This window comes from Echeneis naucrates, chromosome 17 (genome assembly GCF_900963305.1).
Source record: "Echeneis naucrates chromosome 17, fEcheNa1.1, whole genome shotgun sequence".
Taxonomy (NCBI): domain Eukaryota; kingdom Metazoa; phylum Chordata; class Actinopteri; order Carangiformes; family Echeneidae; genus Echeneis; species Echeneis naucrates.
The window spans coordinates 16,599,740-16,624,773 of NC_042527.1; the positions used below are offsets into that span (position 1 = coordinate 16,599,740).

The 25,034-nt window shown below is 42.7% G+C and overlaps 1 protein-coding gene across 1 annotated transcript in view; it reads right to left on the bottom strand.

Moving 5' to 3' along the window:
- Nucleotides 1-1,553: 1,553 nt before the first annotated feature.
- Nucleotides 1,554-25,034, bottom strand: part of ptprfb (protein tyrosine phosphatase receptor type Fb) — a 115,245-nt gene continuing 91,764 nt past the window's right edge. Inside the window, exons 21-32 of the mRNA XM_029524385.1 lie at nucleotides 20,853-20,950; nucleotides 17,203-17,326; nucleotides 16,641-16,816; nucleotides 12,374-12,493; nucleotides 11,462-11,616; nucleotides 10,526-10,811; nucleotides 9,229-9,407; nucleotides 6,109-6,235; nucleotides 4,788-4,913; nucleotides 3,640-3,794; nucleotides 2,822-2,957; nucleotides 1,554-2,321 (exon numbers count right to left, since the gene is read on the bottom strand). Of these exons, the coding sequence (XP_029380245.1) occupies nucleotides 2,253-2,321; nucleotides 2,822-2,957; nucleotides 3,640-3,794; nucleotides 4,788-4,913; nucleotides 6,109-6,235; nucleotides 9,229-9,407; nucleotides 10,526-10,811; nucleotides 11,462-11,616; nucleotides 12,374-12,493; nucleotides 16,641-16,816; nucleotides 17,203-17,326; nucleotides 20,853-20,950 (1,751 nt within the window). The 3' untranslated portion in view covers nucleotides 1,554-2,252. The remainder of the gene's footprint in view (nucleotides 2,322-2,821; nucleotides 2,958-3,639; nucleotides 3,795-4,787; nucleotides 4,914-6,108; nucleotides 6,236-9,228; nucleotides 9,408-10,525; nucleotides 10,812-11,461; nucleotides 11,617-12,373; nucleotides 12,494-16,640; nucleotides 16,817-17,202; nucleotides 17,327-20,852; nucleotides 20,951-25,034) is intronic.

Sequence of the window (25,034 nt, forward strand, 5' to 3'; positions counted from 1 at the left end):
TTCTGAAAATCCAGTTTCATTATTGGAACAAAAAGGTCTTCGAAATCCTTTGAAACAATGGAAATAAGATAAACTAAAACTACAGTACTTGGCGCGGAAAATATTCACAGCAGATTAATTGCAAAAGAGAAAGCTCCAGATTTATCAGTCGAGCGCTTTAACTGTTCAAGAAACAAAACTTCACAAACCAGGATTTGTACAAAAACCCAATTATTTAACTTTATTAACATCAATGTTTTTCTTTTTCATCAACATTTTCTTTTTAAATTCCAGTTCTTTATCAACAAATAGAAAACAGACTGTGTGTACAACAGATCGAACCCCTACAGCACTAAGCATTCACAAGGTAAAAATGAACATTTTTGTTTTTCGCCAGCATTTTCAAGTCCCCCCTCCCTCTCACCGCCACCTCCAGCCACCACCGGCGCCGCCAAAACGTTCAGGCCTCTCGGATCAGACGCTCCCTCTTGCGGCTCGTGTGGGAGAGGATGTGTGCTTGAGTCGTGCAATGGCCTGTGCTTGAGTGAGGAGTCATCCGTTTTCGATGGGTGGGGTGGGGGGGTTGTGCTGATTTTGCTCATTCGGATGGACAACCAGCTGTCAAAGTTACTATGATATTACAGTAGATACAACGGTGTTTCCATTAATACACGCTCTAGGACAGCAGGCTCTCTGCAGTGTCTCTAGGGTTGGTAGATCAGCAGAATGAATCCTTTTAACAATATACTTTTGAAGCTGTGTATATATCTATGTGTAATTGTACATATATATAATCAATCATAATTATATATATATTTATATTTCTATTTCTGTATAAAATAATATCAGGTTTCAGTCCAAAGGGCTGAGTCTCTTTCCCTCTGGAAGGAATGGTTGATTCTGTACAGGTGCCAGCGTTGATGGCTCGACTCCTCAGCCCGTATGAACCACTTCAGCTCCGGTCAGTGTGTGTGTGTGTGTGTGTGTGTGTGTGTGTGTGTCTGTGTGTGTGTCTGTGTGTGTCTGTGTGTGTGTGGTTCAGCTCCATCAATCCGACCAGGCTAACGGGCAGCAAGGAGACGGGAGGGACTTGAAGAGCGTTTATATTCAGAGATCGGGGAGTTTCTTTTCTGCCAGCTACCCTTTGGGTATAAAAGTCTGTTTTCCTCAGGTAAGATCTCCTCGGTGGAGTATGAAGGCCTCAATGCCGTTGGCTTCTGATGAAAAATAAACAAACAAACAAACAAAAAAAAACAAACAAAACAAAACAGAAATCATGTGCTTTCCATTTCTGTACACCTCTTATTTAGTCTCGTTAGCTAATTCACTTGTGTTCTCTTTTATTTTTTTAGCTAGCTACCATGTTTACAGAAGGATAACTTTATCAAGCGTGTGCTCTCAAATCAATTTCCTCAAAGCTGATTTTTTTTTCTTTGTCGGAAATAAGTTGGAAAGGCATTTTTTTTTTATGATGTATTGAACGGTATAAGACCAAAAAAACAAAGTAATGACACGTAATATGAATAAAACAATATTGTCATATGATAAAAGAATAAAAGAAATCTGACAGCAGCTCAGAGAACAGTGGTCCTCCTGTATTAGTATCTAGGAACGTGTTAAAAATACATGTCCCCTTGTGCTAAAGTACCCTAAGATAAAAAATAAAAAAAAGTACCGATTATGAAAATAATGCACGTCCAAGGCTGGACGATTTAAGACAGAAGAAATGTCTGATGTTAAAATGATAATTAAAAATATGGAAAAAAAAAAAAAAAAAAGTATACTAAACAATAATATTTGACATAATGAATCATAACATTGACAATAAAACTAACAAAGAAAGGAGAGGATGCTCTCTTAGTGCTACCAGTAGCCTTTGACAATCAGGGAGGTTTGGCTTGGACAGAGCAGAGAGACGAGCTGCTGGTCTGCCCCGTCGTTTCTGTACATTTGTCCTATTTGTCATAGTCACGTTCCTGTTATTATTTTTAAAGCAAAATTTCATCTGGTTGGTGAAGTCAGTGTGGATGTCTGTGATTGGTTGAAAACTCGTCACTGGGTCTGCAGGCATGTCCCATTCTCCTCCCCTCCGGTAGCTGCGAGGGGGTCCAGTTTTAGGGGTGGTAGGGGCAGGAGGAGGGGTGAGGTGGTGGGGGGAGGAGGAGGGGTGGGTTGGGGAGTGGGGGGGGTCAAAGTGAGCGGATGGTGGCTGAGATGGGAAACTTGGCACACTCCTGAGAGGTTTGACCAGGGAGGCTGCTCGGAGAGAGTGGTTACGTTGCATAGTGGTCAAAGCTCCCCAAGTACTCCAATGCTGCCCTGTAGCACAACTGGTACTGGTCCTGGAGGGAGGGGGACAATGAGGGGAGGGGGGTCAATTTGGGATGTCTGGAGAAACACTCATCATCCAACGGTGGCACAGTCTTTGTTTATGTATCTTCTTATTTAACGCTGTTAATCTCAGTGCTGCGCCGAACAGGAACTGAAGCATCTGTTATCTTTGTATTTTAATAATTGAATTTTGTTATCTGCAGTATTTAGAGGCACAAAGGGCACTACTGTATTCCGTGCCGCACATTTGTGAAGATCTGACTCGATAATCAAGTATGACTTGCTTCTTTAATGAGTGCTACTTGTTTTTAAAGGCAGAGTTTATCAATTCCCGATTCCTCTAATAAAAAAACGAATCTGTGTGATGGCAGACGTGCTTGCTGATGCATTCACACCTCCACCTCAGAGGGATTTGATGGTGAGCTTTTGTCCACCAAATGAACACTTAAGCGTTCGCCACATTCATGCAACAGTGAGTTTGGATTTGAATCCTCAGGAACACGGCTCTTACCTCGGTCTGCACCATGGCAGGCCGCTGTGTGCGAAGTGTCTTCACTGTCTGGAAGAGGTCGACCACGCCCTCGTACCTCATCCTCTCCAGCACAATGCTGAGGGTGATGAAGACTCCGGTCCTGCCCACCCCGGCACTGAGGAGCAAACACACGAGAATGTTTATTACATCATGACCTTGAGCTTGAAAAAAAAAAAAGAAAAAAAGAAAGAAAGAAAGAAAGAAAAGAAATTGTTTCATTACACTCCGAAAAGACAAAGAATGTAGTTTATCATTAAATGTTTCAGGACAAAAGGCCACCTGAAGAGGAAGCATCAGCTTATTATTGTTCTCTGCAGCTTGTTTTTACTGCACTCGTGGGTCAAACAGCATTCGCATACAAGTCATTTATTATCCATGATTACATAAGTGAGGATAAAGTAAAAACACCGTACTGGATAAAACAGTAAGCTTTGACAGTAACATACACTACTACCAAGCTTCATTTGTTTCAGATAGAATAGCTTGAAAAGTCAAAGCAATGCTTAGAAAAGGCTTCACATTTTGAAAGTACCAGTTAAATGAGATTTGAAACACATGATCTTAAAAGCGCAGTCATAGCTAATCTGGAATTTTGTGCGATTTAATGATGCTTGTACGCGCGCATGTTGAACAATAGAGATTATATCAAGCTTTGTAATTTATAAGAACTCCACTGCAATGCAAGCAAAATTCAAACAGTAACGTTTTCAAGCATGAACAAAGCAGTAATCCATCAGACCTGCAGATCAGATTTTGTTGTAAGTCGAAGATTAATGTGAGCCAAACTGCCTCCTCACCTGCAGTGTACAGTGATTGGTCCGTCCTGTCCAAACTGCTCCTTGGTTTTGTGCACTTGTCCGATGAAATCAATGAAGCCCTCTCCAGTTTTTGGCACTCCTTGCTCGGGCCAGTCAGTGAACTGGAACTGGCGAATTGTTCTGGACTGGCCATCCTGATGGGCAGCAAATTGAGAGTTTAAGTACATTTGATGATGAGAAAATTGCAGGAAAAAACAAGATGCATGTTGTGCTCTTTACTCAGCTGAGCTTATGTTAATATTTTAATTTATCTCTATGACAGAATAACATTCTGCCTCACACGCTCCTCTGCACCTTTTGCTCTAATGTGCCGTCAGCAAACAGAACAAAACACCGTAACAGTGTCTAGGGTCGAGGTCCACAAGCATCACCGCCCTGCTGCTTTCTCCCGGCAGCTATCTAATCATCGAGTTTACACCTTGGATGTGAAATGAATAAAGCTGACAGCCAGGAAAGGAGAGAAAACCAGCGGGGTTGTAGCATTCAAGGACCAACACTGAACTGCAGCACTTCGGCTTCAACCTGTCTGACTTAAATGTTTCTTATTTGGAGAAATCATTTATTTCCGGCTCTCTCTTTCAGCAGATGTACACAACATTTACATGCACGTGAGAGAAGGGGTGGACGTGGTGTTAGCGTGCTGCGGCTCTGTCAGCCTTCTAACGACAGTAAGGTTTATTAATAGCGCAATGAAACTACTGCATCACAGGGAGTTCCAGTACAGGCCCTTGGGGATCGGAGGCTTTGCTTTTCATGTATTTTCAGTGATCTAAAACACACAAGCTCACACACCAGGAAGGCACAAACACAGCTACACAATCCAAAGAGCAGGCGCACTGTTACTAAATCTGGGTAAAAGTGTTTGATGGGGCATTCAGTTGATGTCAGCCTGTCGGGTGAAATAACACGGGATGCGTTTTGATCATCTCTACCTTGAAATCAGAGTTGGTATAATTCTTAACACTTAACACAACTGTCGGCGTTTTTGTCAAGACCCGAAAATGGATTTTGAATGGATGATTTTATTTGTGTGAAACGTCAATCAATCCTCATGCCTTCCAACCAGGACACACTCACACTCACTCACACACACACACATACACACACACACACTGAAGCCAACATACCCGGGCATCTGTCACTTTAAACTCTCGGAGGATGTACTGGGGCATGTTGTATTCAGCCATCGGATCCACCACAAAGTACTGGTACCTGGCTGAACGCTCTGCTGGCCAGTACTGATGACACTTCTCCTGCAGAAAAAAAAAAAAGAGAGGGGGGTGGGGGGGTGGGGGGGTGGGGGGGGGTGGTTAGAGAAAGATTGAAGCCCCTTTTTTCAAAAAAATTCAAAAGGAAAAGACTTTTACACAAAGACTGTTTTGCGCTGAGGCCCAGGATATTTTCATTACTACGCATCACAATGTTATTAGTCATTCTCGTTCATGAGAGGGTCTCTGCTAACAATACTGATAGACTAATCTGTGATTCTGAAATGCTGTCTGATTCATTTTCTGTGGCTAAATATTTGCATGATTTGTCTGTGTTGATGATGATGTGCATGAAGGTTGTTTCTTTCTCCATAAACTGATTATGAGTGTGAGGATGATAGAAGCTGTAAAATGCTGTTGAGTGCTGTCAGAATCACTCATATAATCACAGGAACAGCTATGTGGAAGCTATTATGGATTTAATCAACCCAAGATGAGTGCTCTGATGTTTTAGGTTTAGATTTTTTTTTATTATTTGCAGAGGTTTTGGATGATGTGTTTATTTGCTTTCTTCCTGAGTGTTAGATGAGATGATTGATGGCACTCTCATGCCTGTCCCCTAAATATGAAGCTGGAGCCAGCAGCTGTTTACTGATGAAGCAGAGGGAAGCAACTGCCTTGGTTCTGCCCAAAGGTAAAAACATCTGTTGACTAGCACCTTCTCGGTTTTTTTTTTCCCCCTCTATCTGTGCTTATTGATAGTGTAGAGGCTGACAGGAAATGACAGGAGAGCGGATTGTGGTATGACATTCAACAGAGATCTCTGGGTGAAATCAAAAGCAAGCTGGAAGAGAAGTCAGAGAGTCATTTCTGACAGCGCTGAGCTAACTCTTTCCCCCGTTTCCTCCCAAGATCAGCCAACTCCTGACTGTAGGTCAGTGTTTAACAGATTATTTACTCATAAGCTCATCTTCTCTGCATTTGTTTATAGAAGTCTCTCTCTCTACAGCATGAGAGGCCGATGAATGAGCTCCCTTGTTACCAAAACTGACCCCGTGCACAGGGAGAACACAACTCCACACAGAAAGACCCCTGGGAATCGAACCCAGAACCTTCTTGCTGTGAGGCAAAGGTGCTAACCTTTAACTGTGCTGCAGTGAGGAAATGAATAAATAGCTTAGCTGAACCGTTCCTGAGCCCAGAAATGTGTGACCTGACAGGTCTTGCATGTGCATATTACCCGTCCCATCTCTCGTAGCTTGGTGAGCATGACGACGATGGTTGAGTTGTGCTCCCACAGCATCCTCCAGAAGTCCTCTGTGGTCTCGGCCAATGGACCCTGCGTGGCCAAGTAGGCCTTCTGCTGTCTGAGGATGCAAATTCACACAGAGGACGCAGAGATTAAACATTATGCAAAATAAACATAAACTTTATGGTGCTTTCACAACTGGTATCATAAAGTGCACCACAAAGCAATAACCAGAAGGATTTAATGATAAAGGAGTGCTGTTAACAGCAAAGGCTGTTAATCCAACACACACCCCAAAATTTAATAATACGCAGGATATAAGCAGCACAACTGATCAAAATCCACTGGCACACAAATCTATTAAAATTAAATTCAAAGGCTGCAGAGCTTTCGGTGTTACTCCACATTTGTCCTATAGAACTTACCATATGGCAGGTATTTAAATATGGGGCACTTACAGCAGCAGGACTTAAAGGGAACAGATTCAAAACCCATAAAGACATGTTGCTAAAAGGCATTCTGCTGCAAACTGAAGATAATGTAACGCTCCGTTGTCCTTATAGCGTCTGTCAAACACGTCTCTGCAATTATGTCGACAACAAATTCCTACACATTTAATGAACATGGCAAATAATCCTTGGCAGCTTTCGTCACCATTGAGCTATGTAAGCCTGCTTAGATCCTCTCCTTCTCCCTCCTTCCTCAGTGTAACACAACACAGAACAAGAGAGAAAGGGAGGGAGAGAGAGGAGAGAGAGGGGGAGAGGGGGCGAGGGAGAGAGAGCGAGCACTCGACATGCTCACAAAGCTAGAGATGAGCTCATCCACTGAGGTGCCAGTGCTGTGCTTGTGTCCTACGTGACTTTGGCCCAGCTGAGCAGTTTTTTAAGCAGTAGGTGGCAGCAATGCGCCGACCAGCAGAGGCAGAGGGAGTTGAGTACTCCAGCACAGTAACACGCATAACTGTGCGTGCACACGCTCACATTCTTGTACCACATGTAAGCTGGCACAACCAGGTGTACGCACGAACGCATGCTGTGGTTTCGCATGTATATTCAGACATGCAACTACGAACACTCAGTCACACACTGAGCCATGGCTGAACAGCTAATGAAGGTGCTGCAGGCGAAGCACTAATGTGGAACAGGGAGATTAGAATATGCTCAGGGCCCTGCTCGCACAAATAAAGAAACAACAGATTGGTGGAGAGAAGGGGAGATGGCGTACGAGGATGGGAGAGCAACAGAGGAAAGGAAATCAAATTAAAAAGAGGAAAAAACAGGGGAACAGAAATGCAAAGCAAAGGAGCGCGGATGTACAAAGTACAGAGAGATGATGTAGAGAGGAAAATGTGAGGAGATGAAAAGTAAGAGTGAGTGCTGCTCACTCCAGCTGGTCATTGGAGTGCAAAGTAGGGCTGACTGATGAAGAGGAAGCAGAGCAGTGGAGAGGAGAGGGAAAGAGAAGGAAAAGGACAGAGGTGAAAATGGGAAATGTGAAAAGGGGGGACGAATGCTAAATTTCAAATTGATATGGTGGACCCCTCTAACCTCCCCGTAAAACAGCCGCTAGCCAAAACAAAAACAATTCAAACCGTATCACACAATACTGACGTCTCTGCACACAGTGTCCCGATGAGCACGCTGCCAAACAGCACAAAGCAGTCTCTGCATCATCCCACATGACTGCAGTGCTTGAGGACATAGTGTTTCATTTCAACCTCATTACAATGCTAAAACTCCAGCCTGCATCAGAGCATATCCAGGGCTTGTGCCCCTGATAGCATAGCTGGAATCAATGGTTCGCCTCTCATTAGCTTAGCATATTATTGGCTTTTCTTGAAGGCGCTAGGGTGAAGGGCACTGGAGGCCCCTGTTTAGTTTTTATTTATGCCTGGGCTTAAAAGCGGCTTAATTACACAGTGCCACTGGTGCACACAACAGGTCCCCACCCGGATATGTCTCTCTGCCACGATGTTTGGTTGGAAAATTAAGATGGTGAGCGAGTGAGTGAGTGAGTGAGTGGAGAGGGTGGGAGGAGAGGGACTGAGCAGAGAGGTGCAAAGGAGACAGATTACAGAGGAGAATAGAAAAAGAAAGAGACATCAAGGGGTGAAAATAACAATGGAGAGAGAAGGAAAAAGAAAAAAGCAGAGAACATGGAGAGGAGGAGAAAAGGGGGAGGGAGAGGTTTAGAAAACACACTTCATTACAATCTCTCTTGCTGCAAATATGCTATTTACACAGCAACAATGGAGGGTCGGCCTCTGTGGAGCGTCTTCTCATTAACAACAGGACTGGAGGAGGAGGGGTGGGGGGGTTGGAGGTGTTGTCTGTTGCGGCCCAGTGTGAAGCACAGCCCCGTGTGGACTGAATGGCATTTCACGCCTGCTAAATCCATCGCCGTATACTTCAACCACAGAAGAGTCAGTTCTATCTTTCTCTGCTTGAACTTATATAGATATAAAACAGAGAGCTGCCTTTTCATCTTCCTCCCTGTAGGAAGCAATTTGGACTCACAGAGCAGACAAGGACATGCCGTAGCTTGGATATGAAAGTGGTAGTGGCTTAGCGGATGAGAGCGACATCGGCAAAGCAGGAAGTAATTTGTGCAAGTGGATACTGCCCAGTGTGGCCTCATCTTCAGTCCCCTCCCATACAATTTACTCTCCTCCAATGTGGATGCCTACTGTATTCTCCACACCTGTGACAATTTATGATGCCAGAAAAAAAACCGCAGACCTGTCACATGCAGTGCAGTCAAGACTGCATTAGTGGCAGTGATGTGCTTTCTGCGCTGTTCTCCTGTAAATTTGATTTAAAAGAAAAATAGCCACTGAGATTAAAGTGCTGAGTTTCAGATTTAATGTAAGGATATTTACATCGACTTTAGAGAAATTACCGCCCATTTTAGGAGACAGATTTCTTTTAGACGTTATATAAATATAGTTATTCTATTCAAATTGAGGTTGCAAGTTTTGCACGCTCAATGTCTGTGAGTCATTGAAACACAACCTTATAGTCCCCATTTGCTAATTTTCAGGACTCTTTGGTCCAACCTATTTATTTTAAGTCAGCGCTTTAAGTCAGACCTTGAGGTCTGGGTCCTCACCTGTAGCCATCGATGCAGCTGGCGTTGATGTAGTCCGAACCCTCAACACCACGTATGGGCTGCAGGCAGACACGGGTGGACTCGAAAGGCATGATGTTGACCAAACGGTTCTTGAACTTGTTGCAGGGTAAGTTGGCGCTAATGAAACGTGACGTGTGAGCTTTGGAGTTAGCCAGTCTCTGTTTATGTGGGAACAAACCAGAGATGGAGAAAATCAATGCCCTGTGACCTGAGATAAACAGGCAAAGTCTGAAAAGCCTCCCTGATGAGTCTGTCTTTATTTAGACATTAAATTCTGCCTCAACAAATAATAAATTCGACCGAAGGAGAGACATCAGAGTCGAGTGGAGAGGGTTGGAGGTATTTTTGACATTGACTGGTATAACCAAGTGCAGCGGACTCAGCTCCTATTGAGTCCCGAAGCTTTCTCGGAGGACTGTAGGCGTGACAAGCTCAGAGCTGGCAGTGGACAGAGCACAGATGGACAGCACAGGAGTGTGTATGAACAGTCATGGTACTCGTGGAGAATCTGTGTGTGAGATGTGGCCAGATTGTGTGGGCATGGAGGCTGTGGCCCCCACATACACTGCAATCATTCTCTCCCTCTTTCATTCTCTGTCGTTGGCAGAAGTGTAGATGCTATTATCACTTCAAACAGAATGGATCATGGTCATAAGAGGGCTAATGGCCGAGCCGCGCTGGGAGGAAAGTGTGTAATAACATCCCAGCTGATGGCTATTGACAGAAGGTGTGCATGTGATTGCGAGTCACCTTGAACACCAGCTGTGTGTATTTGTGTCAGTCATTTTTGTGATTCTCCACGTGTAGGTGTGTGGACGTGTTTGTCCTGGAATATGTGTTCCTCTTTGTGATACGTGCTACCAGGCTAGCTACTGTGACGCCTCAGCACCAGTGTGACCAATACAAATTTCTGCGCATCGGCTTATTTGGCAAATTAATTATTTCCACCGCTGACATGAAGAGACGCTTGAACCTCAGAAGGTAAGCTTTTGCAGTTGCATCCTATAAGTGAGTGCAGCCTGGTGCCTGCAGAACGGCATGGAGTGAAAAACACAGAACATTCTTTTAAATTCCTGTTAATTGTTAAGAAAGGCTCACAGTATTTCCTGTGCAGTGTCACCCTGCTGTTCTATAATGTCGTGCGCTAAGTTCATTAGCAATTGCTTCATTGCATTCTGTTGGAATCAAGGACAACCCAAGTTTACTTTTTACACTGAATAGCTAATCAAATAAAACCTTGAGTAATTCTTGTCTGAAGAGCGAATTAATCAGTCACCTTGAATTCCAGCTCCATGGCGGTAACTGTCTCGCCAGCCGGGGGCTGAGTGAGTTTCTGGATGTGGGCGTACAGGTTGCGGGCCAGCACCTCTGTGTTGCCACAGGTGGCCGCCTCCAGCAGGGCTTCGTGGATGAAGATGTACTGGTCTTCGGTCTGGACCATGTAGTTCCTCTGGGCACGCATGCACGTCACGTGGCCGTAGATGTCTACAGACTTCTCATGCTTCATGCGCTCCAGCATGGCATCGATCACAATGAAGCAGCCAGTTCTGCCCACGCCCGCACTGATGGAGATAGGGAGAGATGGGAGGGTGGAAATAAACAGATATTTATATCATTTACACGGTATAACAAGATTCACTGATAGCACACACATGGGTGAACATCTATACCAACTAAAGCAGCACTAAACACAGAGCACAGTGCAGAGCTGGAAATCCTATTTATTATTGGCTGCTCATAACTTGATATATTGGGCTTTGAATTAATATGTAAGCTTTGGCTAATTATAGAATTTACATTTAATTTTCCTTGACCAATCCTTCAGTGCTATCACTTTTGTTGTGTATATACTATTACTGATTTATTGAACTATATGTGCGTCTATCACAATGTGCAATTGAAGCATTTCACATTTCTTATAGAATTCTGTTTTAATACAGTATCAAGTCTTATGGTCTCTCCTCATGCTCAAACAGCTGCAACTGGACATCATGTTAACTGATGTAAAGGGATGGACCATCACGATTTTGCTGCCGTAGAGTGTGAAGAACATTTGTGGGCGTGGAGGTTTGATGTCTGTCTAGAAAATATAGAACATTTCAGGAGTACTATATTTAACATACTGTTGCACGCTCACATTTTATCGGGAAGAACACTGGAAGCAAAACATTTTTATGTTGTGTACAGTTGACAAAAGAAAGAAGAAAAACACCTGCAGTGGACCACCATAGGCCCTGCATCTGGGGGATTGCAGGACTTTACTCGCCGAAGGAAGGCCAGGATGGGGGTGGGATACTCAGGCACCCCATGATCTGGCCAGGCCATGAATTGGAACTGTCGCACCTCTCTCTTCTCACTGGAGCCGTTCTACACAGAGAAGTAGAAAGGTGTGAGCTTGAGCTCCGTGTGATACCGGAATATAGTGTAATGTAACTGGCTGCCTCTCCAAAAAAACCAAAAACACACACAACAACTTGTCATGCTGGGAACAAAGGTAAAGGTCACACTATCTGACAAAAGCAAGATGAAATTCTTCAGCTGAAATGTGAAAAGAACAAGTGATTTAATTGTCAGAAATGTGGCTATTTTAAGCAAAGGTCCTGATTCAGCTCGTAACTTTGATAGCAGCACATAGTGTGCTCTACTTTCTCTGCTGTGATCATTGTGAAGGTGTAGGTGCAGTTAACGTGTGTATCACTTTGGAATTCATCTGCTTCACTGAAAACAGCTTTTGGCATTAACACCATTCCTGATTGGAACCAACTAAGTTGCTCCAGCTGAATTTAAATGGGAATAATAACAATGTTAGAAATCATAAGTGATAGAAGAGGAGATACACAAGGACAAAGCATCACTCACATCACTAAAGCACTTAAGTATATGAATCAAAGTAAAAAAAAAAAAAAAAAAAAACTTTCATTGCCTTTCTGAGAACAAGAGACAAATTTTAGACGTTAAAAACCAATTACATCAGTGAAAAAGTGATTCCCACCGTAATAGCCTTTATCGTTCCAGAGAAAAATAAGAAACTATACTTTAAAATATAACCCCATTAATGATGAACAGTAATTACCTGCTGGGAACATGCCTTAACTGAAGATTAAAAAAAAAGGAGCCACTGTACCTTGTAGAGGGCGAAGGTTCGGACGCTGTATGTGGCCAACTCCACCGTGTCCAGCATGGTGACCTGGATCATCCCGTAGGTCTCTGTTCCTCGTGACGGCCAGTACTGGTCACACTTCACCTGGCAGGGCGACAAAGAGGGTACGCTGTCAGGAATGAACTGCCTCTTATAACCACGGTGAGTGCTGGCTTGTACGATTACACTGATTAACAAGGAGGGAACATTAGAGGGGTCAGATCAAAGGCTCTGTCCACTGTCTAATTAAAAACTGAAGAGTCAGAGTCAGCTCCTAAAAGATGAGCATAAGTGAATCAAACCCATGCCTGTGCGTTCATGTGTGTCTGCATCTGAAATTGGCACCAAAAGGACATTAGAAAGCCCACTTTGTCCTTTAGCAGGCTGTGATCATTTTCAATTAGCTAATTGTCAGGTATTTTGCAGCCCTTTGTCATCTCGGCTTTTGGCGCATTTGTAATGACTCAGTGCTGCAGTGTCAAGGGAGACAGGTCTAAAAAAGTTGTTGTGGCCTGCTGTGAATGGACAGCAGGTGTTAGCCACTTGGCTCCCTGTGTGCAGAGAACAAACCTAACTGTGGATAAGGCTGAAGACCCTCCAGACATTGGCACTAAGGGGTTTCGCTTCACTCAGCTTTTGCTTTCACACATACATGAAAATGCCAGACTGGCCTTCGCCACAATTATCACTTTAATCCTTGTGGTTTATTTGGCATTGGACACATAAGACAGTCATATATCTACATGAACCCTTTTGCGCCTGACTGATGAAATGCACTCACTGGTGTTTGGTTTGGTTCGGCCTGATGAGTCACATCATTATCTATGCACTGCATTACAAGCTGAGCTTTCAAGAAGCTGTTGGCTTCAGCAAATCCCCTCATAACGTTTTCAGGACTAAACAGCAAAACAACACATAGTTTGGCCCAGTGAGGAAGGTTAAGTTGTGAACATTTCTTCAGTTAGACAAAGGCGCTCCAAATAAGAGCATGAGCTAAAAAATGTAGTAGTATATGGGTAAAATTTGTCATCTCAGATAAGCACCGAAAAACACTGTGATACTGAGAAAAACTGAGATGCAGGCACTTTTGTAATATCAGAATTTCTGGGACTTGGACTCACTGCTATTGATTTGGATAACATGAGAGGAAGAGATGTGATGCGGGTAAGCTAATCATATTGATACTGCAGTACTGAGCTGACATTTGGAAGCACCTTGGCTGTCTCAGGGAGCTGGTACAAATCGACAAACAAAAAACGCTGAAATTCACCCCCTCACATTTCACCTCCCCTGCTGACAGCTCCCATTCAGAGGCAGAGACAGACCTTGCAGGAGAAACTCAATTGAGTGATAGGGAACCGCTTGCAGTATAAACATATGGATTAGCAGTCACCACTGTAATGAATATCGCTGCGCTGTCTGAGGTTGGGTGGCATATTCTCTCCTGCAAACACACATGCGCATTACATTAACAGGCACAGACACACACAGACCGAGACAGACTGCAGGTTTCGCTATCATCTGCCTCTGCTTTGAACCCTGCTTCTCATATGTCGTCACCTGGCCTTTTGCAGAGGACAGAGACCTCTTATCTAGGCACACACATTCACACACACACACACACACACACACACACACACACACACACACACACACACACACACACACACATGAATAATACTTCTGGTCTCATTTCAAGTTCTGACCTTTTTGGGTTTTACTAATTAGTAATGATAGTGTTACAGGAAACTGAAATTTGCCTGCTGCCGAATCTCATCATATTTGTTCTTGTTCGTGCTCTGCTTGGCATAAGACATCAGTCTGGTTGGGTGGTGCGAGGTTGACTCACACGCCATATGTGCATGCCTGTGTGCGTATGTGAGATGGAAAGATACAAATGGAGAGTGTGTATTTATTTAAAGGGGACTGGAAAAAAATACCAGAAAACCCTAAAGATGTAGCAATACCATATGTCTAATCAGAGGTACGGCCAGTTTTCTCTGATGTTTTGTAATTATCCTATAAAACGTCTGTTCGTTATCAACTTGCAAACATTATTTGTTTGATGGAATTTGCAGTCTGATAGGATTTTTCAGGACTGCTCCACTTATCAAATAAAGTCAATTTCAACGAAGAGGCAATTTAATCAATTCCATTCACTGTTTGCTTCTGCGTGTTACGTTGGAAAAAAAGTCCTTTAAAAAATTGTGACAGACATTTTTATGACATACATAATCCTAATTGTCATTTAAATAACATTTACTTTATATGATAAGTTTTTAATTAGCATTCATACAAACCCGTTATGCTGCATGTTGTGAGTACACAGTTTTTAGCTGAAAAAACATTCATTTGGATAATTCTTCAGTAGTATAAATGTCATCAATGCAACAACAAACTGTTTTTACGGATTAAAACATGGTTTAGTCACCCTCTTCTTGTTCGGAGATCAAACTGCTGCTGCAAAGCTTACCGCAACACATTTAATGATGTTGCACTAAAGATTTTCAGGTGGTCTGATAAAAGTGGGAAAAAATGCTTTTGCCACCAGCTCAAATGGCGTGTTTGGTTCTTTGTGTTGGCAAGAAAACTGATTTCCACAATGTGTGTGGGAGGAGGGGACAGGCTACGAGCCTCATTTCAAGTTCCTCATGATGTGACATCGCCATTATTTTGCCCCCATTGTACAGCTTATACAGTTTGTGCAGCTGTGATCAAAGCAGGGCAGCGCGGTCGTCTGTCACAGACCTCTGAACCTGTCAGTCAGACACTAAATATTCACAGAGGTCTTTCAGAGGATGCGTATATTCTAGCTGTGATTGAAAGTGCCATAAAAGTCATCTCATCAAACATAACTACATAACTGCACTGCAGGTATTCTCTGAGGTATAAATAAATTAGCTCTGCTCAAAAAAGACGTGGTGTGCTCATAACTTGCCTAAATGAGTAATATTGTTAATAGATGAAAATGAAAACAGACAATAGATAAATAACTGAGCTTGAGGTGATGACCCACCTCCCAGAAAAAGGGAGGAAAAAAAAACAAAAAAAAAAACATTGTGTGATATTTCTCTTTCATTTACAGTCCCTGTTACTTCCTGCTCTTATTCTTAGCAGTCTTTCATTAGGGCACTGTAGGCAAACACTAATAATGCACCACACACTGGCAGGGCTCCTCGCTGCTTTTTCTCAGAGGAATTCATGAGCATGATTTTGTGATGGTAATTAAATAAACCCATCCCAATTTTGAATATCAAGTTGCCCATGTGCTCCTTTTTTTTGTTCCGCTTTCATTAGCCTGGATGTATTTTTAGGAGCCCGTGGTTGTTGTTTGGTGACAATCCTCTTAACTCTACAACTTCAGATTTGTCGTTGGAGGGCCGTGGTTTTCGAGAGCCAAATTCAGAAAGCGCACTCACATGATCTATAAAACCTTGGCACGGTGACGCAGAATTAAATTTGCAACAATCAGGTATTGAACTCTCTGAGCAACTTTGAAAATTTGGAAAAAGAGATGCTGCATTATGAATCTCTAAATACAAACATCTATATATAACATGTACTACACATGTTCACAATTAACCTTACTTTAAATTTTTATACACAAGTTGTTGCCCTTTTAACTAAAAGAAACATAAAAAGCTATTATACAATTTAATTTCACAAATAGATTTAAAAGAAATGAATGCATAGTTTGTTTGCTTTGTTGAAGACTGAGGAGAAGAGAAGCATCATGAAGCGATACTGTCCACTGACAACCAAAAGATCTTTTGAAGTCCATGTGTCTTTGATCAGACTGACAAATCCTGCTTTAACGTAGGACTGGGGGTCTGTTTGCCTGCAAGCGTTGTTGGATGTGACATCACTTCTTTGCTGACGGGCAACATAAATATATACATATTTTAGTCAGAAAACATTCCAACTTTCAAAAACACTGAGTGTTTATATGTCATATGTCTTTCACATTCAATGGTCCAATGATTTACAAGTCACAAGTTTTCCTCCTTTTAGTGGAGCTCTGAAGCCCCATCAACGGCAGCTTGTGGTGGATAGTGCTTCAGGTTGTAGTTCATATCCTTTAATTCTTCTTTTTTCAAATTTAATTCTTTTTTCACATGTGGAAAGTGTTTGTGTTTATTATTGATGTACTCGACCATAAAATGTTTGCGTATGCATAACAACTCATAATTCACCGCTCCGGTGTGAGGTCATTGACTGATTCTTTACCTGACAGTGTTTAATAGTAACTTACCCGTGACTTCTCCTCCAGTCTGGTCATCATGACAATGGTGTTGGATCTTTGCTCCCACACCATCCTCCAGAAGTCGCTTAGCGTCTCTGGCAGCGGCCCCTGTGTGGCGATGTAAGCATTCTGCTTTCTGTAGCCGTCAATGTAGTTGGCGTTAATGTAGTCGCTGCCTGGAACAGCTGCAATAACGAGCGATGAACATAGAACTCAGAATATTACACAGTGCCACTGTTTGATGTAACAACATTGCCCAGACAGAGATTAGATGACGATCAGAATCTTTTCAATCTAAATTAATGGTACATTTAGGGATGTTTCTCCTGTTGATAATGAGCACATTGACGCACACTGTACAAAGAGAATCTACCTCTGTCAATCACGTATGACACAAGGTACTTTCAAGTGAGCACAACACTTTGCATGGGAGAAAAACAGGCACACGAGTTTTCTGAAGTAACAGCTGCAGGCAAACAAAATGTCCTTGGTTCAGCTAAAGCGCAGCTCAAGCAGCAGCAGCTTCTGTCAGTGGTTACTGGAAGGGTTAAGTTGGTATATGGGATCCTACCATCAACAGAGGTGAGTACCACTCTTGAGTGGTCATAGGCGATGACGTTTGCATAGCGATTCTTCGGCTTGTTGACTTCCATGTTGGAGTTCTCCCAGGTAAACTGCTGGCCCGGATCAATGGACTGTGTGAGAGGGCAGGGATGAAAAGGAGAGGAGGCAAACAACAGAAAGGTGGATGGTGAACAATTATAAGAAAGTTCACATGAATATACAGAGCAAAGAAACACAAAGAAAGATACGAAAAAGACATTTGCAGGCTGCTGGGTTTAGATTAGTACAGAGAAAATGGCTAAATTATACTCCTGTCTGCTGCCACTCATCCTATAGCAGTATACTATCAAAGGCTCTAAATGGAACACAGCCCACATCATGTCTGTTGAAAGGCACAGCAGAGTGCTAGAGGTAAGAGGTTTTATACAGTGTGGGACACTGTGCAGGCTGAGGCTATCACTTAACAAAGTGCCATATTGCTGGCCGAGCTGCAGCTGCTGTCAGAGCATTAACAGGTTAATTATTTGCATGACATTTGGGATGTGAATGCTAATGAAGCACAAATGTGAAGGCGCTTGTTTTGCTCAAATCATCATCACTGATTGAGCCAAGAGAGCCTACATATTTCTCCAGTTCCTAAACCCAACATGATGAGAGTAAATTGGTTTAAGCTGTTGAATAGGTGTTTTGCCGAAGCATGCAGGCAAACACACAAGCTCATCATTTCTTTTTAGGGGGTTCCTATTGAACCACCTAACTCTGAGAACTAACATGCATGACTGCACCTTTTTGGTAAATTTCCTCTCATTCTGAGCCGTCCTTTCTTTTCTTCTTCGTTTAATGCCTTCATCTTCTATTCCTTTTCCCTTTTCCCATCGTGTATTTTTGTTTCACCGTCTCCCCCCCTCCCCTTCTCTCTGTTTCTAACTCATTCCATTTCATATTATTTGTCTCCCGGGCTGAGACGACAGTAGACTGCATACATATTGATCGGGGGAGATATGTGACGGCCTCCCATCCCTTGGCTCAATAATGTCACAGAGTCTCTTGTTACTCGGTATCGATCCGCCTAAGCTCACACCGGAACCATGTCCACTAATTCCCCAGACCTTTCGCCTCAGAAATCCAGCAAGATTCAGAACGACACCTTTTCAAATTCCTCCACTTATTTAATGTGGCTGGAGATTTAATTTCCTTATTAGAAGTCATTCTTTGTCAAAACTTGACAGCTCAAACACAATAATAATTGTTATTGGATAAAGGATGATATGAAGGGCGCAAGGTGAGGCCTGGAGAATACCCAGGCAAATAAATGATGAACAGCTATACTTGGGAGCTGATGATGTCTGACGAAGATACTGTTGATATATTTGTAAATCACAGGTACAACAAACTGAACAGCAACTAAGTAGTAGCAGTAACTTTGCAGCTCTTACTACGTCTCCCTGCAGAGAAAAGTGACACTCACATAGGTTAAAACATGGCACAACTGTTATGAGTGAGTTATTTTAGACCAGACTATTTTAGCGCACATCGTATTTCATTTTGAACAAGACATGAAAAATGTGGAGTTCTCATATATGCAAGAAACTTTTACCACAGCTCTAAATTGTTCAGCAGTGAGAGTTATGTGGGCCTAGGCCTATCTCTGCTGATGAGCGCCACATTGCCAATTTCTCTGTCCATGTCTGCCAGTGTGAAGAAAAAGATTTCATTTGCAGTCAAAACATGTCATATCTGAGACACATTTGAGAGCTCAGTGAACACAGCGGGCCCACTTGACAAACAAGTAAGGTAGAGATGGTAAAAAGAGGTGAGAAGCAAATGCTGACGGTATTCTCACTGACACTCTGGAAATGCTTTCAAATGAACATAATGATAGTGCTATGACGACTGCAGCGTGATATTGCTTCCCACGTTAAAAAGACTGTCAGGGGGAGCTGCAGCATGCCTGATTGAAAAATTCTGCTCATTACCCAGTGTTCTCTTTGCTCAGTGTGATGCAGACTGGTGTTGGTGGTAAAGGAATTGTCAAGCCACCTAAAACATCAGGAAAAGAGGAAGTGGTGAAGCCTGTATAATTTCTGTGCCTTGGGGTAAGGCACAACGGGAGCAGCCGGCGAACGTGACTGTGACAAAGCGCCGTGGGCTCTGCCACAGCTCCTCGGTTGGCACAGAGAAGGGCAACCATCTGCCGGGCATGGAGGGGGTCTTCCCTGGCTTGGAATGACTGGTGCAGGGAGGGAATGGGGATGGGCTTGCTGCCTGCAGTCACACAAGCCACTTCTCTGGCTTGATTCGTTTACACTAACTCAACAGGCCGGGAGGGCAATGTGCTGGAGAGGCACTGAGCAACACAAGAAAGTACTTAATTGAGTGCAGATTTTTACCAAGGCCTAATTATCTCCCCAGTTAGCTGTTAATTTCACAGTGCACCACATCAAAAATCTATTACAATTATATACGCCTTTTTAGAATGTGCAACTCTGCATACAAGCATTTAATGTATATTCTATGAAGCATTATAATATCTCTGCCTTCTAAACTTCAGAAAGACTTTTTTATGTCATCATTGTTATGCATGGGCTTGATAGAACATCTTAACAGTCTAAGATGACTAAATTTGAAGACATCTTTTAAACTATTTCCAGAAGGACTGATCATCTTGTTGAGGGTAGGACTGTTGGCACTTTAATGGGGCACTACGATGTAAACTTATGCAATCTGCATGAAAACACATGGCTGTCTAATAAAATTATCCACCATATATGGTACTCTATGTTTTTGTCTTTTATGTGGAAAAATACTGCTGGCTAGATGATAGAACAGTTATATAAGCCTTCAAGTAGATGTTATTTTCAAAGTAAACACTGGACAGGGCAGATAACAGAGCAGTTATAAAATGTTGGCTCAAGTTTGGGCTTGTGGTGATGCCTGAGGAAAGGTCACAAGGTCACCAAAATAAATTTGCTGTGTCTCTCTCAAGTGTGAAATTGCACCGCAAATTTTCACGCTGGACGAACATATGCTGGTCACAGACGGATAGAGGCAGTCACATAACCTCTCAGGTCGTGGCGGATTTAAAGAAAGATCAGTAATCACTCTGATTGTCTTCTTGGAGCCATCAACGTGAGGAATAGAGTTGATTAGACAAAACAGATCGAACAATAAGAACAAATAAACAAGAGACGGTTCTTGTCTTCTACATTCAAGGATGCTTCTTCCCTTCATCTGGCCCCGCTTAGTCCCGACACCAACTATGTACCACTTTAAATGCAAATTTGCTTTGCTTTTTTTTTTTTTTTTAAATGAAAAACACTGACATGAGATAATCCCTCACAGAGTTGCATAGGAGAGACCGCCTGCAAAATAACATTCTTTGTGGGAAACATCAAGACGCACACAGATTGCTTAAACAACTTGCCACCTGCTGGTTTTGTGAAAAAGCATCTTGCAGCATTTAATGTAAGTGTTGGTTTCCTGGTGGGATTGGTAATAAAGCTGTAAAAATGACTGAAGAAAGAGGTCCTCCATGATTTATTACAATTCATGTATATGGAATTAAAGAGATAAACACACAAAAAAAAATTATCATAGATACAATAACCAAAGCAGACATTTGTATGTTTGTAGGGGTGTAAGGCTCAGTGCTCTTACCTCATACTCCTGGGAAAAGCGGAGGCCGTCGTTGGCCTTCAGTCGCTCAATGTGGTCAGCCAGGTCAATGACAGGAATGGGTGGGTGCTCCCTCATCCCTGGGAAAGGATGAAAAGGAGGAGGAAGGGGGAAAAGACGTAGAGAAGAGTGAGAACTGGATGTTCCTACAGAGACACACACATCGACTTGCACAAACACTGGTTTGACCACAGGGTGAGTGAGGCTGCCGGTGGGACCATGAGGTGGCTGTGTAACAGTCAGGAAAGTGCACTTTGTTTAACAATGCATGAAGAAGACAGAGAGAGAAAGGAAGAGAGCGACTACACAAGAGTTGAAACAGTTTGGTGACATTTGGTGATATCGTCATGCTAAGTGAGGAGGACAGAGGTGGGGCTGGCTCGGCGATGCACATGAGTGACTGGGTGAGCATGCTCCTGGAAGGAAGCAGGAGGCAGACATCTCTGACTCCACAACGCTCAATTGGTGGCAAAGGTGGGATCAGAGCAACAACCCACAAGTCTCTACAAATGAGTCACACTGTCACTTCCACAGGAGAGAGAGAGAAAAAAAAAACTGACTGGTCACCAGCCAAAACTCGTTTCTTTGAAAATCTCTTTCCATACAATAGACTATCTCTCGGCTCAGCCTGGAGCACTTGGGCTGGATTAATTTCAAACAACCCCCCTGCCTCTCTTCCAGATTTCTCATCGCTGGGTTATTGGATGATTTATTGCTAATCTACCGACACAAATTCCCCCTGGGCCCCTGAACTTGGCTGGGCTCTGTGCTTAAACGGATTGCCTGGAACTTGCCCTATGTGTTAAAAGTTAACTGTATTCCACGCATGACGCTGCTGTAAAGTTATACATGCCGTATCATTAACCTAACATATAGCTTTGAAGTCACACAGATCAGAAAGAGTCTTTCAAATGGTATAGATATTAACATTAGTGCCTTTGGCTGAGTGAGCCTCTGAGGCCACTGGCTACGCTTCCAGATGAGTAACTGCTACGAGCTCATTGTTGTTGCAATGCTAATGGCTAATGGCAAATAACTATGGCCACTGCACAAAATGAGACCTGACCAATTAAACAAATGTAATACTTTCATACAGGGAGACCTATAACAACATTAACATCAGTGTGTCCGTGTTTGCATGCGCGCAACCAGGTCTTTGATAGCCATTTTGTTGGTGAAATGGAGAGTGAAGGATAACATAGATACCGAGGACAATGGACGGCAAGTGTCACCGTCCACACTGCTGAACTAGCCATAAACTATCTAATCCTCTGATTTTGCACACACACACACACACACACAAATAAAAGTTTTTTTTGTGAATAGTTCACAGCCTAGAGAGGACATCGCTGCATCCTTGAAGCGCCAGAGGCTTTAAGCTTGTGGGCTTGTGATGTCTGTCAGGATTGCAACAAGGGAATGGGATCGGGAGCGAGTGAGAGGAGGAGAGACTACACGTGTGGGAAATACACAGTAGGTGAGCGAGCAGACTAACTTGGAGTGTTGGGGCAGCGATGAGAGCTGGGACCTGTGGAGAGAGGACAGTGAAGGAAGGAGGAAGAAGAACACTCAGTCAATGGAGATGACTAAGAATCAGACCAGGGCCAAACAGCAGCTGTGCAGCTGGAGTGGTCGTAGTGTACAGCGCAGCATACAAACCTTGACTTTAAAATACTTAGTTTAAAGTACATCGTTTGACCCTGTTTTGTGTATCAGTTATGATAACATTAGAAAAAATACAGTTATTACTGAGATCTGCGAATAAAATGTGTCAAGAATGTGTCATACAATCAGACATTTTTTTTCTAAATGATCTACACCACTTGGTTTTGGGAAAAATGAATCGGCACACCAAACATTTTGGTAAGATCCCCTGATCTTGATTGAGCCTCGTGAGCACATGAATACAACAGTATTATAAGTGTTACATGGCGATACACAATGTTCAGACACGTACTGATTATGTAACTTTCCCATCTGCCTTTTTTCTTTTTTTAAGATCAACATGAAAACCTTCTAACTTTTTTCACATGTTAGCGGTAACGTCAGCATTCATGACACAGTCGTTTCTGAAATACTATAGCATTAATGAGGCAATCTGAAAACTATCTGGACCTTTGGGAGTATAATCCTAATCCCAAACTCACAACCAAACTCAAATGAGACAACAATTTCCCTTTAAAACGCTCTGTGAAAACCAGCACCAAAGCGCGCTACACTCTAAATGGCAATGTACGCTTTCTCTGAAGTGTGACGCGATCTCGGTTACATATTTGCAAATGGAACCAGAGCGAGTGCCTGTCAAGGTTATACAGAGTAATTTACTCATACAGCCATATGCCTGCACCAACAGGTACAACGCAGGTCTGTTTAATAAACCATCATCCTGGAGCTGATCTCCAGACTACTGGGCCACTTAACAATAATCAGAATCAGAGCAGGAATGTTCATCTACAGTGGACGAATCAAAGAGTGAAGCACCAAGAGACGGAGAAATGGGCTGCTAAATATTCACTCAGCTCAGCCTTGGCGTCTCGAATGTGATTTCTGATAATCACCACTCTTGAGCAAAAAAAAAAAAAAAAAAAAAAAAAGAGGTTGGAAGGGAGAAAAAGAAAGAGATAGGTGTTGACGTATAAAGAGAGAGTAGGGATAGTGAGAGAGCAAGAGGGAGAGATTACCCTACAGGGGAAATGGAAGACAAAAGAGGAAAGAGGTGGAGTGGGAGGATGGGAGAACAGAGCTCCGTTAGAGCGGCAGCACTGCTTAATTCCTCTGCAGGGGTTCAAAGGGGCTGTGTGTGTCTGTGTGTGTGCGTATGGAGAGTGGGAACTTTAATAATCCGTGAGAAAGAATATACATAGACACACAGGGAAAAAAAACAAAAAAAACAAAACACACACACGGAAACACAAAAGTGCACCAACGCGCGTGCACTGGGGTTGACATTTTCTCTCAGCTCCATTGTTCCCTCTGCCTGGTTCACCTTGACATCAGAGGCAGCAGGACTCATTACCAGCTGGGTGGAATGAAAGGAGCTCACGGAGGGAGGAGGGAGAAGATCAGGAGGAAAGACGAGGGAGGCTGATGCTGAGGCAGTCACCCTGACACAAACCACCCTCCCCGAATGTGGTGGAATCTGAATTCGCTGCGCCCAGATCCATTCACACATTATTTGTTTATTTTCTTTTATCGACCTGTTTTTCCCTTTTTTTTTTTTTTTTTTTGGAGAATTGGTGATATATTTCACCTGAGCATCAATAACAAAATAAGCAGGAAACAAGAATTCCATCCAACATCTGGTACAGAGCACAAACAAACAAGAGATCCATCAAAAGGAAGAGGAAGGCAGGTGTTCATCGGAGAAGTAGATTGGTTCTGGAAACTGTTTAGGATTTTGATGAGAAAACAAAATCATTCCAAAAAATACTATCCACTACAAACACACAAAAAGCTTGAAAATAGAAATATGTGAATCCTATTATAAGTCTAGCTCACCTTTAGATACTTTGATGAATTTCAGAAGCCTCAATCACAAAAGCACTACACACACTACACTTAGTTTTTACGAGAGAAACATTGACTGAACTTTGCTCTTTCCCAACCATTATCGAATTAAAGTTTAAACACATAGAAGACAGCAACACATTTCAGCAAACACAACAAACTTTCAAGAATTTTCTTCTAAAATTCTATGGTCTATGAAAGCAAGGGGAGGCTGATGTTGAGCCACTGTATCTCCACCAAGGAACACGTATTTCCACCTGACTGTCGGCTTGTTTGTTTATTTGTTAGCGGGATTATTCACCGTGCGTTAAACAGACCACAACTGGATGGATCTTCATGTCAAATGGGTGCAGACTCACATGATAATCTGAATCTGGTGGAAGAAAAGGTTGGTTCCACATTACACAGAGAGCTGCATGTGTTATTACCAACAGGTAGCAGCACGTGTGGCACCAGCACTTTAGTGATGTTTGTATCTCTATTTCATTCAACATGCAGCTGCACAAAAACAATAACAGTTTAAACAAAGCAATTATATCTCTCATATAGCTGTAGAGCTGTATAAACTGCATAGTTCTAATCCTAACAAGTAATAAAACCAAAGCACTGCCCTCTGGAAAGACACTAATCAAAAGAAAGCAAATACTTAGGAATATA